This window comes from Sinohyriopsis cumingii, chromosome 8 (genome assembly GCF_028554795.1).
Source record: "Sinohyriopsis cumingii isolate HCF-2022 chromosome 8, ASM2855479v2, whole genome shotgun sequence".
NCBI classification, from domain to species: Eukaryota; Metazoa; Mollusca; class Bivalvia; order Unionida; family Unionidae; genus Sinohyriopsis; species Sinohyriopsis cumingii.
In genome coordinates this window covers 16,337,427-16,357,151 of record NC_142968.1, presented here as the reverse complement: position 1 = coordinate 16,357,151, position 19,725 = coordinate 16,337,427, and the positions used below count along the sequence as shown (strand labels likewise).

Genomic DNA, 19,725 nt, shown 5'->3' with positions numbered 1-19,725 from the left:
AGAAGTTTCTCTGCCCACTGAATCTATGTGTGTTGATTTTAGAGAAAAGGTTTTTGCGTGGTGAAATTCACATAGCCAGACATTATGGAGTTCTACAATATTTAGGTCTTGTCTTGGCTTTTTATAATATAATTTTCCTTATATGTTTTTTTTTTCTTTAAAAGAGATGTTAGATATTTGAACATCTCATTGGTTAGAGAAAATTGCTTCCAGGTATGTGTCCATGAGAAATGAATAGATTACATGGAGGAGAAGATCTATTTACATCAGTGGTCAAGGGTAATGGTCCAATGCAATACAGAAACATGCTTTAAATCAGTTTCGTTCACATAATACATGTATGGCACATAGAATAACAAACAGGTGTTTGTGTATAATAGACTGGCACCAAGGACAGTTTTTACCTATTTTTATAAAGCATGGATAAATCCCTGTCTGATTGCTGACATTAATTCATTTCATCCTATTCACAGTTCTGACATGATTTTTAGTTTACGAGTCACATTGTTTAATGTTACATATTTGGTAGTTCTGGAATGCTATTAGACAGAGAGTCTTGGTAGCTGTAATCAGGATTCAAGCTTTTCCTCATTTAAGTGATAGTCAAAATTCAATATTAATCCCAAAGAGCTCTGAAAAAGTGCAGGATACTCATTCATGCAAACAAACTACAGGTACGTGAATACATATATCATGTACCATGTACCACAGAAAATCATAAAATGATATACTAATACGCTTCCACAGGTAATCAGCCCATTCCAGAATAATGTCACCCCTTCTTGCAAACTGAACTTGACTCAAGGGAGGTTAAGCAGTCAATAATTTTGGACAATCAAATTCTTTTTTAAATTTTGCACTATGGCAGCCAAGTTGAAGCAAATTTGACCAGAGAAACAGAATTTTAATCTACACATAATGCTCTCCATAAAGGATATACACATAATACTCTCCGTAAAGGATATACACATAATGCTTTCTATAACGGATTCTTGATATATGATATACACATAATGCTCTCCATATATGATATACACATAATGCTCTCCATAAAGAATATACACATAATGCTTTCCATAAAGAATATTCACATAATGCTCTCCATTAAGAATATGCACATAATGCTGTCCATAAAGGATATACACATAATGCTCTCCATAAAGGATTCTCCATATATGATATACGCATAATGCTGTCCATAAAGGATTCTCCATATATGATATACACATAATGCTCTCCATAAAGGCTATACACATAATGCTCTCCATAAAGGCTATACACATAATGCTCTCCATAAAGGATATACACATAATGCTTTCTATAAAGGATTCTCTATATATGATATACACATAATGCTCTCCATAAAGGATATACACATAATGCTCATCCATAAAGGATACACACATAATGCTGTCCATGAAGGATATAAACATAATGCTCTCCATAAAGAGTATACACACAATGTTCTCCATAAAGGATATACACATAATGCTCATCCATAAAGGATACACACATAATGCTGTCCATGAAGGATATAAACATAATCCTCTCCATAAAGAATATACACACAATGTTCTCCATAAAGAATATACACACAATGTTCTCCATAAAGAATATACACACAATGCTCTCCATAAAGAATATTCACATAATGCTGTCCATAAATAATGTACACGTAATGCTTTCCATAAAGAATATACACATAATGCTTTCTATAAAGAATATACACATAATGCTCTCCATAAAGAATATTCGCATAATGCTGTCCATAAATAATGTACACGTAATGCTTTCCATAAAGAATATACACATAATGCTTTCTATAAAGAATATACACATAATGCTCTCCATAAAGAATATACACATAATGCTTTCCATAAAGAATATACACATAATGCTTTCCATAAAGAATATACACATAATGCTTTCTATAAAGAATATACACATAATGCTCTCCATAAAGGATATACACAATGCTATCTATAAAGAATATACACATAATACTCTCCATAAAGAATATACACATAATGCTTTCTATAAAGAATATACACATAATGGTCTCCATAAAGAATATACACATAATGCTCTCCATAAAGGATATACACATAATGCTTTCTATAAAGAATATACACATAATGCTTTCTATAAAGAATATACACATAATGCTCTCCATAAAGAATATTCACATAATGCTGTCCATAAATAATGTACACGTAATGCTGTCCATAAAGAATATACACATAATGCTCTCCATAAAGGATATACACATAATGCTTTCTATAAAGAATATACACATAATGCTGTCCGTAAAGAATATACACATAATGCTTTCTATAAAGAATATACACATAATGCTTTCTATAAAGAATATGCACATAATGCTCTCCATAAAGAATATACACATAATGCTCTCCATAAAGAATATACACATAATGCTCTCCAATGCTTTCTATAAAGAATATACACATAATTATCCTCATTATTCATCATAGGGACCTGATACAGTGATTATCATAAATTCTCACTGTTGTTACAGTACAGCAAATCTTTCTTATTTGGATTCAGTTACCCAATTTTTTAAAATTATAAATACAAAATATGTTTTTATTTATATTTTCAAGTGATTTTTTAATGAGGATTCAACACTTAATTTATTCTATAAGAAGATAGAGACAGTTGTGTCTAGAAGACCATGCAGTGGATTACTGTAGTTGGGTAAGCAGAAAAAAGAATTCCCTGAGAAATGTGTAAGATGCCATAATCAGAGCCTTTATTGACAGCTTTTAAAAAATGGGTGAAAAAAGTTTTCTCCATCAAAATGAAGCTTTGGTGTGCCCCATTTAGTGCATGGCTACAAACAGTCCAGGTATTCTTACTTATTTGATGAGCATGAATCAGTTTTGTTTCTTATGTTTTTACCTTAATGAATGTTTATTGTGATGTAGCATTTTGTGTGACAGCTTTTTATTTTGCATTTTATTTTGCTGCTATCTTGCATTGTAACTAACTTTGTGATTCACTGTCCGTAATATTGGAGTCCACAAATCCAATTCCATCTGAGATGGCTTTTTGTTTTTGGTTTTCTTTAAATTTTTGACACATTGGACAGTAATAATTGTGTCTACAAAAACACTGGCAACTTGAAAGTTCCTCCTTTTTGTGAATTAATTTGACTTCATTGATTGATTTGTAGAAAACTGCTTAGAATTGCTCAGCATCTCAGATTATTTTTATCTCCACTGGTCGTAGACCAGAAGAGCTTATGGGATGGTCTGTTGTCCATCGTCCATGCACCAGTTTGTTAATAATACTTTTCCTAAACTACATGGAGTGTTGCCATGAAACTTCACACACACATTCATCCCATTGTCTAGCTGGTCATCCATTATGGTCAACGCCGTGGCAATCTTGAAAATCTTGTTATGGTTACTCCTCATAAACAGAGGTCATATCAACTTGGGGTTTTCCCCAGAAGACTTTTCTTGATGGCTGGTTCATTGAAGAAATGAAATTGGTTTCAATCATGATGTCTATAATTGGTGCAACAGTAGTCATCCTAAAACTCTAGTTTTTGTGGCTATTCCTCCTGATTGGGGTCCTAGTTGTTCAAGCAGTCTAAAGCACTTGCATTTACTGATAACAGCCATCTCACTCTGTCCTTGTAGGTTTGAGCCTTGTTTGCTTGGCCATTGTGGTAAAGATTGCCAGTAGCTGCCTTGTAATTTGTATTCATATCAGGGTTTTCCTAGGTTCTTCCTACATCAGTTGTACTGACCATGATATTTATCAGAATGTTTGATGGAAAACATCAACAAACAATTCTCCTGATCTGAAAGTCATACTGATATGGGGTTTTCACTAGTAGAGCATCAGTCCCTTTGAGGGACTCTTGTTTATTTACCCCTTCACCCTCACTAATTTTGTGCAGCTCATGGAAAATTAGAGGCTGCAATTTAAATAAAAATAAATTCCAAAATGTAAATTCCATGTATAGGCCTATGTTTTACCATAGGTAAAGTAATAGAGATTAGAGCTGGTTTAAGCTTATTCTTTGCTTTCACTTATTGCTCTTTCTCTCCCTCTTGTCTTTGCAGATCCCTCTTATATCCGTGCAATCAGTGGAAGTCCTCTGCTGTTCACCACGTCGACCGTTGTGACCGTTACTATGACAGCCCTAATTGCATGGCTGCAAGTGTTCATGTGATATGCTTGGTTTGTCTGTGCCCGCACACTGCATGTAATCTATCCAAGCACTTCCATTGACCCTTATTTTTGTCTATGCTTTTTTATTATTGGCAATGCCTTGTTTTTGCAATTCTTTTTAATAACAAGAAGATTACCAATTGTCATCTAGAAGTGAGTATTAGATGTGTAACTTTTAGGGCAGTACTAATAAATCCTTTTGTTGGAGATTATAACTTTTTTATGGTACAGTGTTCATTGTCGTTTACCAAATACAATCTAGTTGGTGATACTAACAATAATAACAGACTTTAAGGTCTTGCTAAAATGATTAACAAAGTATTGAGCTAGTCAACTTCCAGGTCCACATAGTAGTTTGAGGGGGGCAACTCTGCTTTAAGTAAACAATTAGACCTGATTAGTATTTACCTCCCTTATAAATGTTCCATAGATGCTTGCACTGGAAATGGTTTTTAAAGGAAATCTCAACAATAAATCAGTAACTCTTTGATTGTCTGAAATGTTTATATAAATTCTCTTGTGAAATACAATGACAAGAACATTGATAATATTGCATAGATTATATGGAGCAGCTTTTTATGAAAGTGAAAAAAGGATCACATGGTAAAAAATAACAAGCAGCAAAATAATTGAGTTGTTTCACAATCAAATTTTATGTTAGTCACCATCTCTTTGACCCATCAAGCCATAACCATTCTCATTACTTTAATTACCAGTGGAAAAACAAACCCCTAGCTGTTGATTCAATAAATCTGAGACACATTAGGAAGCTAATATTTTTTGTACAAAACTACAGAGATAAAATTGGAGTCATTTGAACATTTCAAATGAAAGAATAGGCTTATGATGGCTGTAAGATACTGTTTATTACACAGTATTTTTGTAGGATTTTAAAATTTTATTAAAACTTGTGCTCTGTTTTATGATGGGTTTTGAAGGGGAAAACAAAAACCCTAAAAGTACAATATCAGATTTTAAGGAGTTTTATGAACAATTGTTTTTAAAGTAGATGTACATTTTACTCAATGAGGGACCATGCACAATAAATGTGTGTTGCAAAGAGGCATGTGATGATACATGTGAACTGTATATGCATATTTATTTACCATGTGTTTGAACCACACGCATTGCTGTGTCTTAGGGCTCTCCATAGATATTGATTTACCACATGTTCCAACCACTCAGTGCAATGTCTTAGAGCTCCATGCATATTGATTTACCACCTGTCCTAACTACTCATTTTTGTGTCTTAGAGCTGTCTATTCATATTGATTTACCACATGTCCCAACCACTCATTGCTGTGTTAGAACTCTATATTATTGATTTACCACCTGTCCTAACCATTCAATGCATGTCTTAGAGCTGTCTATGCATATTGATTTACCACCTGTCCCAACCACTCATTGCTGTCTTAGAATTCGCTATGAATATTGATTTACCACCTGTCCTAACCATTCATTGCTGTGCCTTAGAGCTCTCTATGAATATTGATTTACCACTTGCTCTAATCACTCAATGCTGTGTCTTAGAGCTCTCCATAGATATTGATTTACCACCTGTCCCAACCACTCAATGCAATGACTTAGAACTCTCTTTGCATATTGATTTACCACCTTTCCTAACTACTCATTGCTGTGTCTTAGAGTTTTCCATAGATATTGATTTACCATGTGTTCCTACCACTGTATCTTAGTATCATACAAAAAATGCTATTTACAAACTGCAAACATGCTGCTGAATCTGAGATGAACTTAAATCAAAAACAAATAAATAGTACCCAAAAAGTAATTGGAACAAGAACCTCCTTTAAACATCAATTTAATATGTAGTATTGAATTTTCTCCAGGGCTACAAGTTTTTATAACTACAGTAATTGTTTTGCACTGGTCTGGAATAGACTCTTTCTTTTATGTCTGACATGTATGCCTTTATTGATCAGAAGATATATTAACAAAAAAGTTTTGAACAATAAATACGTTACAGCTGAAAAAATGCTGGAAAACTGACGTGCATCTATTTCTTTGCTCAATTTTAGATTAAATTGCTCAAAACTTTGCAAGTACATTTCCTTGGAGTGCTTGGATAAATTCATTGTCGGTGTGTTGGATTAGATATAATGCAAACATATCTTGGCTTGAATTGGGATGATGCAATGCCAGTACTTTATACACAAACTATAACCCTGAGTTTCAGACTTATTTTCGTTTGTTTTTTAAAATCATTAATACGTTGTAAATTTTCATTTTATATCATGTTCACATTTCACAGTTGTATTTCTTTTCTTTTTACTACAATAATCATTTCTTAATACAGTTTGCTAAATATTGCTGGAAACCAAACAATGACATGGGAAGTGCATTGTTTCGTCCCTGAAGACAAAGAGTTGTCAATTTGATTTTTGCATTCAAGTTTATATTTTACTGTGCTAAGGTATTTATGGATTGTTGCTCTTACAAAAAGCCTGCCCATGCAAACCAGCTGCATTGTGGATTACTGTGAATTCAATAATTTGAATGTGTTGCCTAATGAACAATGATCTTTCTATCAGAACCATTATGGTCTCCTTCCTGAATTGACCTTATTAAGTACTTATAAAAACATCATTTTTCATAAAGCCAGAAAAAGAAATGAATTGTCGGTATTATACAGCACTGACCTTCACATTGTTGATATAAACTGGCATTAAAAAATATTGGCTCCTTGGTGGAATTAACATTCGTCAGAAATGAATTAATGATCAATATACATGAGTAACACCATTTTTTTAAAAACAATTTTATGCTGAAATTTTGGAAGCAATAATTGGCAAAAGTATTTTTTAAAACCTTCATAGTGCATGCAAAGCAATATAAATTTTAATTGGTCATAAATTCGGGAATATTCATATATTATTTTATATTGTATTTTTATGTATATCACAACTGTGTCATATACATCACAGATGTGTTGTACTGATTCAGTTTCTCAGTGATGGAGGTAATGTGATTTTGGAACCAGTCCCAAATAAAAATAGTAATATTGTCCACCAAGATTTTTTTTCCTTCTCAAGTTTGTCAGTTCATTTTAAGATGTTGGCAGTGTCACATGCAGTTCATTTTATTTTTGTGTGATTTGCTTTGTTACATTTATGAGTGACATGTCAAAGGTGCTATTTGAGCTTTAGAAGTGTTCCAAATATAGTAACATCGGATGAATTATCCAGCATCTTATTTTTGACTTTTAGACTGACTTCTTTTTAGAATTGTGTGAAATATAGTAGTTGGATTGCATGAGCTACCTCATGCCAATGAGAAGTACTAGGTCCATTTCAGTGCATGTTTTATTATGAAGGCCAGCAAATTTCTAGTTTCTGCCAATTAAGTGTTCTTTCCTAGGATCACTTGTGTACTTCATTAAATCAGTGTTGCTTTTCTGTTAATTCCTTACAATTTTTTTTACAAGTTATTTCATGTTGGATACCAATGTGAATCTGGTATTGTGAGTTTTTACACTGAAAAACAAATGTAATATCCTGAATTGTTTGCAATAACAGTGTTTCCATTTGTCGCAGATGGTCCATTGTTACAAAGTTAGCTGCCACATTTTCTGAATGGTGCACCAACTGCATCCTCTCTTTAAAATATTCCAGCTTGAACATGGTAAAACTCCACCAGTAACTCATGGCTGTGTGATTTGTTGTACATACATAGTGTATTCCTAGCAATGGTACTTGTAAAACATTTTTATTTTCTTCATATTTTTCTTTCACCAGTTTTTTTAAATTCCATATACATATATGAGACTACTTGTATGTACATGTAACAAAAGACTTGCATAACATGGTATATATCAATAATACCAATTTTGTGTGCATGCTGTCCACAAAATAGTTTTAATTTATGGATTGATTATCACCACAATTACATAAACCATCTTCATTGATATCATATTGATTGGCTTACTTTCTTGTATAGTAGAGAATGTATGTATTTATTTTCATTACTGTATATAACAGAATATCGTCAATACAAGTGTTTTAAGACAAGATCAATACAGATGTTACAAGACAAGATCAGTACAGGGGTTACAAAGCTGGATCTGATTTTTCATGATTATCCCAGTTAGGGATCGTATCTTTAACCCCATGCTTTTGAATCAGAATGCAGGAATAATGCTGTACAGGTATTGGCAGCCATCCTGCAGGATTTTGGCATATGCAGTGAAATCCCTCAAAACCAAAATCTCTTGCGTCCCAAACAAGTTGATGTATAAAAACCTACAACATCAATAAGCCATTTCTGTAACCTTTTTGGCCCTCTCTTGTTTTCATAGGATTAGTAGTGTTAATTTTATTTTTATTACCCTGGTATATAATACAGAGGGGATATATCTTTGGTTTGTCCATTTGTCAGTAATCTGTAAACATGTAGTTTTCTGGAGCATAACCCTCGCACCATGGAAGATATCTCAGTATAATTTAGCACAAATAATAATTTGTGAGACCATTAATCTATCCATTATCCACAAAACTCAGAAACTCTTGAAAGTGTATCTTTGAAATTTGGTATATTTATTACTACCGTATTTCATGTATTTTTTTGTACCCTTTAATTTTTCATACACAATCCAGTTATCAGAATAATAATTATTTAAATGTATCATAATTTTTTGTACATATCACTTTGTATTTTCGAAAAAATCCATTATCAGACATAACATTTCTACTAAGAAGATTTACGTTTGCAAAAAGATCGAAGATAGCGCATTGCAATTTTGTTTTTACAAAACTTAATTAATTGTTGGTGAGAAAATACAATGATTGATGTATAAGCATGGGTGCTTGCAGCACAAGTCAAGGGGGTCACGTGACACCCCACACACACACACCCCCGAAATCATACTGCAAATATATATATATATTACGACAAGTTTAATCATGCAAATGAAGCTGAAAATATGTCACAAGATTCTGTTCAAAACACTTAGTAAATATTAGCTTTAGTTTCAGACTGCTTACTATAATAACTGTCCTGGCCATGATTGACTGCCCCCCCCCCTTTTGCAAAAAATCCTGCAAGCACCCATGTGCTTAAGCTCTCTTATTGTCATTACAATATTTAATAGACAAAGGACTTCACAGACCATGCCTTTAAATATTATAGTTAATTAGTTCTCCTTATTAAGTCCATAACCATAACAAAACACCACGTGCATTTTAAAATGAGTTCAGAAGACCTTTGATGTTTTCTTATCCAACAGAAATTACACCTCAGTACATGCTAAAGTGAAGACCACAGACCATTGGTCAACTAGTCTTATTGTTTCATTATAGTCATACACACATAAAATATAAAAACCTAGTCATTTCTGTCATAAATATGAAAGTTGCAGACTCCATTAAATCGATTCGTATATATACATATACTATCTTTTAAGTACTTGTTCTGTTTTGACTTGGATATAATTAACATTTTATTGCAAATCTATTTTACGATATACCCCACTATTATCTCTATTGGCAAGTTCGAATAATAAGTAATGTGTATGATCGCTTATCCTTATAACATCTGCTGTATGGACAATGGCTTCAGTAGCACATTGACAGATTTTCATTGCCCTAAAGAGAGTCTCATTTCCCTACTGGCAGCCTTGCTGATTTGACCTCTTGTCAATTCTTGCACTCAAATCTGGTTTCAGCTGGAATAACCCAACGTGCTAAGCATGTTTAATTGCCATGTAAATAACACTGCATAGCTACGTGGTTGTTGTGACAATGTACATCGTAATTAAAACAAGAATGAATTGTTGATTTAGCAGTGTTTATTGATAATGGAATATAGTAGGATTGTAATACATGAGGATTATCACAGTCGTCAAGTAACAGTCTTTTTTTTCTTTTTGCAAATGTTACAAATAAAAACCACCCTGAATAAATACGTTCTTGTACACTGACAAAATTTTGTTTCATTTCTCTCTTATTTAAGCACGCTCACGTGCATTAACTAAAGCATGATTTCAAGTTCTTTATTTTTTATTGCAATTTGATAATGAGGTTAAAGTTGCTGTAAAAATACAAGTTGCACTTAATTTCTTGACAATGTGGTCTCATACCGTTGAGTACAATTTAACAATAAATAATACCCATAACTAATACATGTTCAAACCATCTTAATCATTTTGCCAACATTACACAACATAACAGCTACATATGCTCTAAATGCAGATGAGCTTGCACACTGAGTCATAATCCTCTTTCTCTCTCTCTCTCATTCACTAATAACAACATAAATCTTTGAGTACTTTTATTTTTTATTGTAATTAGATTATTGGGAGCAGAATGAGACAGAAAATATGTTTACTTTGTACGTTTGTACCATTAGGTTGTCGAGTAGTGTGTGTCCGTAGAACTTGTTCAGGTATGATCCCTTTATTTTTCGTACATGGTCGGTACCACCAAATGATAATGATTTATTTTACATATAATTTTTCATGCACTGAAATTAATAATTATTTTTTCGTGTATGATAAATAACATGAAATACGGTAAATAGTCCTTTTGATATTTATGATTTTTCACTTTCAATATTTGTAACACTTCCATCCATCCATCCATCAATAATTTCCATGGGTTGAACTACCAAACCATTCTAAATATCTTTGGACCTTGTATTCATATTGGACTTGTTCACTTTGCTATTCACAGATCTATTGTTTCAGTACTATTTTAATCTCTCTTTTTCAATTTGTCTTTCCATCCATTACTTACACTTTATTTTTTGGCATTTCTCCACACCTGTGGTGCTTTTATTAGACCAGTTGTTCGGATGTTACATTTGCTATGCACAACTTTTCAGTTTCAAGAATAGTCATGTTTTTGTCTGTCTTTTCCCTTTCATTTTCAAAGGAAAACTTCAAAACCATGTAAAATATTTCAAAGGAGCTTCCTGCAAATATTGGTCTAATGGTCATTCAGTGGAACTTGATGAACATATTGGATGAACGGTCAAGATGTCTTTTACATGGGTTTCATTTTTAAAAAACGTGTTTTCTCCTATGATTAGTCCCTCATTAATGTACACTTTTGTTTCTGGAGCAAAATTCCTTTAAATGTATTCCAATATGTAATGTATGGGCGACCCAAGGGACTTAAGTTTTGACAAGTATATATCTATATATGTACGTGTGTGTGTGTATATATATATACCTCTAGCAAAACCCTTCAAAACCAAAGTCCCTTGGAACCCTGAAAAATCTTCTGCATGAGATTCACTTTACTAAGGTTATTATAGATGTGAGAAAATGTATCATTTCCCCAACTGCTTACATGACGAGAAAGAGTGCCACACAAGGGGATTGTACACCTAGTAAGGCATGCCACTTAAAGTAAGCCAGAAGCGTGTAACTACGCCTAGTAATTATTGTTTTCATTGTTTTATACCAAAGAATTAAACCGTTTTGTTCTTTCTTCATTCCAATACATACCTGAGAAAAAAAGAAATTGTATGTGATCTGTCATGTTGAAAATTTGACATTGATTTTACTTATTAATATGCCAATCATATGCTGTAATTGACTATCATTATTAATGCTTGACTATTGTGTAAGGACTGATTCAATGAAAAACAGTCCTAAGATTGCATGTACTAATTGTTGCTTTGTTAGGACTGCTTCAAATCAGAATCCACTGGCTTAAAATTTAGCATAATCCAGAAGTATATTCCTTGAAGCAAATAATGTATCATTTTGATCATGTCAATGTTTTTGTTCATCCCATCTTAATTGCTATATATTCAAACAATTTCTGAATTTATATACTTGTATTTACACCTGCAGACAAGTTGTTATTCCTGTGTAAGAACATTACAAAATGCTGACAAGTCGATACAAAACAAAGCTTGACTACATCAGACGTGCTTTCCTATTACTTGTAATTAATTTCATGTGACCCAAGAAGAGATTTCATTTTGAATATGCAAAGATTCTAAGTTGATACATATATGTTTATCCTATTTTGTGAACAAGTTGTCATTTCTGTACTAGAACATCTGAGTTGTGCTAACTAGTTTAAAAGAAAATGTCCGGAGAAGCATGAGAATATTGATGTCATCTTTGTCGTACAGTTGGTACTTTACTGCACAGGGTCTTAAACTATAGGATGTGGTACACTCATGGACCATGGACTTGCTGCAGCTAATATATTAGCCATACATTGAATACCTAGAAGTGGACAGCATCTGCAAAATCTTTGAGCACCAATGTTCTGTTGCATTGGAAAGGCATATTATTAGAAGAAAAAAGCTCTTAACATAACATGATATAAATAATATCACTCAGTTTACCCCCTTTTAAAACGAAGCATTATTCTTCCCTTTGCCTGTCAGAATGGCTACTAACCCTTACAAAGAATTGACCTATGAACAACTGTCAATATTCCTATTGGACCTTTGACCAGTTAAACACCTTTGTTATTGTGTCCGTACTACTTGTTGGTGTTTGTTGGACCCTGACCAGTTAAATGCTGAGCCAACTTGGTTATTTTGCCTGCACTGCTTGTTTGATAAAAATCTGTACTCTGAAACCTGGAAATCTCTGCCATATAAAATGTCCAAATACATGTTTCTGCTACTTCGTTTGGTTGTTATCCAAAGTTGACACCATTTTTCATGAAAAGCTCAGAGTGCTGTTCAAGTATCTTTGCAACTTTTCAGCGAGGGCCTCGAGTGGCCGAGTGGTCTAAAGCACTCTTTGATACAGATCACTGCCATCTCACCTCTGTCTGCGTGGTTTGAGTCTCAGATTCAGCCAATGTGGATATGTGAGAAAGCTTGCCAGTAGCTTCTCATGGGTCGGTGGTTCTTTCCGGGGGTTTTCCCGGGTTCTTCCTCCACCATTAATACTGGCTGCCATGTATAGCCTGTTGTGTGCTGAAAAATGGCGTTAAACTCTACAACAACAACAACAACAACAACAACTTTTCAAAGCCAAATCTTGTTGGTAAGTTAATGAGATGGGCCAGTAGGTCAGCTATGGTGACCTGGTAGAGTTATATTGATTGTTTTATTTCTTTCTTAATGTAGCTATTTGAATGGTTCTTTATTAATTGGTCCTGGACTGTTCTTTACAAAATACACTGGCAGGTCAGTGTCTCTTATAATATTTCATGAATAAATAAGAGCTCCTGTGGTCACACTAACTTGTCTTGGCATCCACATCCCATCTTGTTTTAAGTTTTTTGACAAGCTGTTGTTTTTGTCCTTATCTCCTTGATTGGTCATTCTGGGTTGATGACTTTTAGTAATTCAGTCTGTTACTCAAGACTACTATATCACACTTTGACTTTTGGTGGGGTTTTAGGGTATTACAAAGACACTGTGACTTTTGGTGGGGTTTTAGGGTATTACAAAGACACTGTGACTTCTGATTCAAGTTTCATTTTCAAGTTCTTATCTATACATAATATAATCTTTAATTTCATTAGATCACTGAGTTACAGCATGATTTCTTTTTAGGCATGTAACCTATTAATAATGGTATCAAGGAATATTTAATGAATTAGGGTAGGGAGAGAGTAGGAGTTAATTCAGTATAAAAAAGTAGGACAATCATGCATACCCTACAGATTTAGGGTTGTTCATACATACAGGGTTAGGGTTGTACATATGTACAGGTTGTACGTACGTACAAGTTTCCAATTTGAATGTCTCCATCCCATGGTTGGAGCCATTGTAGTTAAGGTGGTGAAGCATCTGGTTCCTAATCCAAGTCTTACAGGTTTTATACCTTCCAATTCCAGCCCGGGCTGTCTGCCTCAATATGTCTTTGGGAAAGGCACTTGGCTCCTGATGCCTTTCCATAATGTGGCCAATAATTTATCTAAAATGCTGTTAAAAACCAGCAAGAACAATCATCTGATGATCATAGAACTTTGTTCATGGAAGTGTTTACAAACTACAGGGACCCAGAGTGGCCGAGTGGTCTAAAGCACTCTCCGTTATGGATCACTGCCATCTCACCTCTGTCTGTGTGGGTTCAAGTCTAGGATTCGGCTAATGTGGGTATGTGAGAAAGCTTGGCAGTAGCTTCTCGTGGTTCGGTGGTTCTTGCCGGGTTCTTACTACACCATTAATACTGGCCGCCATGCATTGCCTATCGTGTGCTGAAAAATGGCATTAAACCCCACAACAGCAACAGCAACAAACTACAATATTTTATTCCCTTGAATTACCTCTAAAATATGAATCATTTTTGCCAATATCTCAGCAACAGTTGGTCCTGTATTAAATTTGCACTTAATGAGGTTTATTCTTTGATTTGTTTGTTATCAATTGTCATTTAATCTTTCAATACTTTGCCTTAGGAAAAATGTCTGGGTCAGGGTTAAAACTTGGGATATGTTTCAGTTTTGGATGCAGGCATTTATTTAACTCTGTATGACTCATTATCCTGCGGTCATGAAAGTGTATATGTGGAAGCATCTGCAATTGTTATAAACCACCATGCAATAATTAGGTCATTGTGACCTACTTATTTTATTTTAGATTATTTTGATTCTTTTTTTTCTTTTCATCATATATCTTGGCAAGTATCAGTCCTAAAGTTGTCAAATTATTTCTCGTGTCAGATTTTGCAATTTTTTATATTAAATCATCTTGAATACTTAACTAGGCTATTCTTTGACAACTCGTATTTGCTAAGATGTTCAGTTTGCATGGACATCATAACTTGGCTTTGATTTGTTTGAGGGGTGGAGGTAAGTTATTTTTCGTTGAAGTACCAATACAGGCATGCATTGTCTTTGGTACTCTGAAGTTCCAATACAGGCATGCATATTTCACTGCAGGAAGATTTTGTTTTGATGTAGAATATGATTATTGACAAGTACTGCACAAGCATGGATTATTCAGTGGAAGAAAATTTGGTTTGTGAAGTAGAATACATTTATTGATAAAATGACATTTTAATGGAGCTCTAAACCATAATCATTTTTGTCTGAACAATTCTCCCTTTTGTAATTGTGTTTACAGGTAATCAGCTGGAGGGAAATACTCATGTACTAGATACTCCAAAACCCTGAATAATTAAATTTTTGCACAAGTTAGAATATTTTTTAGTGTTAGTTTTTTCTGTAATTTTTGTCACACATTTTAATTCATGTACGTATACTGTATTTACTTTCTTGTAAGTCAAGGCAAACTGCACAGGCCCAGATCTTCCATCATTTATTGCACTAGTAGGGTCTGGCCTGTTTATTTGTGCAAAATTATTAGAATATGGACCCTGATCTGCTGGCACATTATGCGATAGCAGATCAAGAACTGTATTGTTTGTAGTCAGCAATTATCTCTAAGCTAGTATAAGCAGTATAAATGTATTATTGTGTTGTATTGTTCTTCTTGCCAAACTGTCCAATAAAGAACACTTTCCCTTCCAGTAATACCCATAAACGCCATTGATTAAATTCAGCAATGTTCTTTGAGCTATCAGTTTTCTTATATGTGCCATAAGCTAGACATGTAAAAAATTATGAAGTGAATTAAGATAGGATGTATGTTCAGGGAAATGTTCTTTTTTATTGTTTCGTTTTCTTGGTATTTAAGTTTCCCATTTATTCTTTAGTTTATAAAATATTACAAGATTCTTGAAGATAGGTTTTACTTCAAGGACGCTTGATTAGAGTGACGGGGATAGTCTTTACAAGTTGAACATGCATAAACATTTTAGTTATATTGATGCACAACTTTAAATCAGTATATATATTTATTATTTATACTTGTGTTTGATTGCATCTGTCAGGTACAAAGTGAGCCAAGATTGTTGCAACAGGAATAATTATTTTCTGTTTTGAGGAAAGATCCACAACTATACTCCTCAAATAATTTACTTTTTTATTACATTGATGCATCACATAAATTTAAATCCAAACTTAGAAGTCAGAATTACATGCATATCTAAAAATTGATTAACCCTATTATATAATTCCGGTAGTTTGTGAAAATTACTGTTACTTATTTGTTAGTATTTGTGTATCACATTATTTGTGTATATTTATCATTTTTATTCTACACATTATATAAGAAACAGATTTTGTATCCAGATATTGTGGGTGCAGAATTTTTTTTGTTTTGTCTGGAATTTCATTCAGTGGAAAGTTATTATGTTGAGATGAAACATGTATGCAAGATTTATATAAATGAATTCATAGTGATGTTACTGTTTTGTCCTGTACTGTAATTAATCTAAATATCCAGTTCCAACAATTTTTTGGACACTTTATTTTCAGTGTTTGTAATAATTTTCAGTAGTACAAGTATGTTTCATTGAAGCCAATGGAAAATTAATAATTCAGGTTGGAAAATGAAACTAAGAAATATTAAACCATGCTCAAAAATGGGTGTTTAAATAGTTGGATGGTAAACTGCTTTCTTCACCACCATTATCTCATAGATTAACTGAAGGTATTGTCAGTTGGCAGCAATAAAAGAGCCGACTTGCTCTCCAACTCTTGATATACATAAAGACTCTATGTAAATAATTAACATTTTCAGTAGAGTGTATTAACTCTTGTTGTCTGAAGCCTTAAACATGTGTGTAGGTTATTATCTTTGTTCTTCCTTTTCCAGCGAGTTAAATGGGGGTTTGACATTTATTTGTCATCAAGCATGCAACATCACTATAAATGACAAGTTCTTGTCATGTCACTTTTATTCTGTGGCCTACTTCCTCTGGATAACCTCATTGCCAGCTCTAGAATTCTGTTAGGTCCCTCTACGTTGCATACCATTTATAATGAGATTCATGAATGTGTGATTTGTCTCATTTACATACTTGGAGCCATTGCCATATTTGGAGTTGTTGTGTCAAGGCCACCTTAAGCTAGTGAAGGAAAAATGTATCACCTTCCAGATTTAAATTTCAGAGTAAGATGATGTATAAATATCATTTCAGTGATGCATTCTCTTGTCAGAGACAATCTTTACATAATTAAAAATTATCGGTATTTGAACAGGCTCAAATCAATGATCTGCATGTATTATAATCAGAGTCTCATTCAGAAATAAATCTCGAGCAATTATTGAGACTGGTTGTGAATTGAATTTGATACATTCTATGGTCTGAGAACATGATTAGATTTTACAAAAACTAATGTTCAGTAATTGTATCATGTTGGACTGGTTAACACTTGTCTTAATACTTGTACATTAAAAATAGACTGACTGAGTTAAATAATAAAAGATACATAAGAAAAGCAACCAATTCTTGATATGAAACACTAAAACATACCATGAAAGTGTTTTAATGCAACCTAGATGGCAACTGACAAGCACTGAAGCTGCTATGCACATCAATACACAATCTTGGCAATAAAGCCAGACACCTGATATGTATTGTGGTAATTTCAAATGTTGGACATATTTAAAACAAAATTATTTGTATTATCTTTAATGAGAATAAGCAAGCCAATGGGATATTCCCTTGTCAGTACCCATTCCTGGAGGATATTTTCAATGGAATGTGCACTGCTCGTGTTTAGTGTAGCTTTGACATAGAAATGTAAAGCCTGATATTCTGCAAAATGTTTTGGTTTCCTTTTTTTTTCTTCGTATAGTAAAGTTGTAAGTTTTGAACTTATATGTTATAATGTGTTATAGCTGATATTATGCTTATTGACTTGATATGTTCTTCATATTTTTGGTAATAGACAGGCAGGCATATTTTCAGATTCTCTGGCTATTTCAAGATGTCACATGCAAACCTGTGTATAACTATGATAAAACTGCAGCCTTAAAGTACAAGTTGAAACAGAAAATGAAAGCAAATTACTGTAGATATGATTCAAGCACTAAGATAGGAATTATAATACAGATCAGGAACAGGAACTCTCAAGTCTTGAACAGTATCATTACAAATTTGACTTCTCTATTACACGGCTAATTTTAAAAGTTGAGTATTGAAAGTGCTATGCCAGAACTCTCAAGAGTGTGTGTGTGTGTGTGTGTGTGTGTGTATATACACACACAAACACACTACAGTCAAATCACTTGCATGCAGATGGTTGTGTCAGTAGAATTAGATATGTTAGTGGTCTTCAAAACTTGCTCTTTGCTACTTTCTACAGTTAGTAAGACCTGGTTTTGGCAGAAAATAAGAGACTTTTCTGACTGTTTTGCCTTAAAAGTCCCAAACTTTGGTATCTCTGCTTCCAATGGCTTTTATCTTTGCATCCAACTTTAGACGGCCAAGTTTTGTGTGAAAGTGATTACTGTTTTTTCTTTCTTGGGAAAACGTTTATGCACTACAACGCATGCAAAGTTTGTACAGTTTACATAATGGGGAAAGATCAGATTATGGGAATTAAGATGTCCTATTCTCAGCGGTCTCAAAGTCAAACCACCTTGATTGCCACGTGATTGCATTTTCGATGGCCCAAGGGCCACACCAACTTTGTTATCTCTCAAGACACCTTGTGACGCCAGTCATTTTGCGGCCACAGGATACAGCTTGGCGGGCCACATGTTCGAACCCCTGGTCCATGTTATACTTGACTTTTTGTATGATGGTAAGATGTGTATTGTAATAATCATCTGGACTCTATGTTGTACTTTATGATGATAAGATATTTATTGTGGTGGTCACCTTGACTCTCGGTGTTTCAGTCTTGATGTTTGCAGTGACTAACATGCAACAACTCTTCAGGATGCTTGTTGTGTATAAATGTATTGGCTGTGTGTATGCATTGAAAAATAGGAAAACATAGATTGTGTGTGTGTGGTCGAGTTTGTGCGACCTTGATGGTGAGATTGTTCTTGTATCGTTAGATTCCGATATTTAGATCTTACAATCTGAAAATATGCCTGTAATAGATTTTGAAGATGATGGACATTGTTGTATTTCAATACCTCTTATAAATGTGTCTGTTTATGTTCATGAGTGTATTTGAGTTTTGTGAAACATTCTGAATGTTTCTTTTCACATTTTCAATAAAATAAAGTGTCAGATATTATCTTTGTTCAGTGATTTGCTTTTTATCATTATGGCTTGATGAAACAGCAAACTCTAATCCTTGTGTTTAAAAAGAAGAATTATAACTTTATTACTAGCCTGTGAGGTATGAGTTTTCACTGACTTTCTGATCATGTACAGAAACGCTCACAAATGCAACGCGCGTGCACCCTGCGCAGCAAATTTGCTTCCCTAACGGTATAAAAATCTGATTTATTTATCAATACACTTCATCGAAATGATTGTAGATTATACTTGGAAATTAAGTCCCCCTATAGCACGAAAGACAAGAAGCTGGATGTTCCCAGACTTGTATCGAAAGACGGAATAGTGAAGTTGTTCCGCATTCATGCATATTACTTTCAAATATCAATGCAGTAATTTATGACAAAACACAATATTATGATTTGTTTTTCAAAAGTGTTAGGCATGTTGTCTCCAAGATTATCATCTTGAACGTGTATTTTCATGATTGTGATCTGATACAATATCAGTTACGGAATTAAAATTTGATGCCATGTGTATTATGCCAAAACTTTTTT

The 19,725-nt window shown here is 33.6% G+C and overlaps 1 protein-coding gene across 5 annotated transcripts in view; it reads left to right on the top strand.

Annotated features, from left to right (window-relative positions):
• LOC149793042 (neural cell adhesion molecule 2-like) overlaps window positions 1–19,725 on the top strand; it is a 166,735-nt gene that overhangs the window by 113,630 nt on the left and 33,380 nt on the right. The window contains exon 16 of one of the 5 annotated variants that reach the window (XM_089966937.1): window positions 4,095–19,179. The exons of the other annotated variants lie outside the window; for them this stretch is intronic. Within the exon in view, the coding sequence (XP_089823063.1) occupies window positions 4,095–4,204 (110 nt within the window). The 3' untranslated portion in view covers window positions 4,205–19,179. Of the gene's footprint in view, window positions 1–4,094; window positions 19,180–19,725 lie in introns of those variants that run through there. 5 annotated transcript variants of the gene reach the window in all.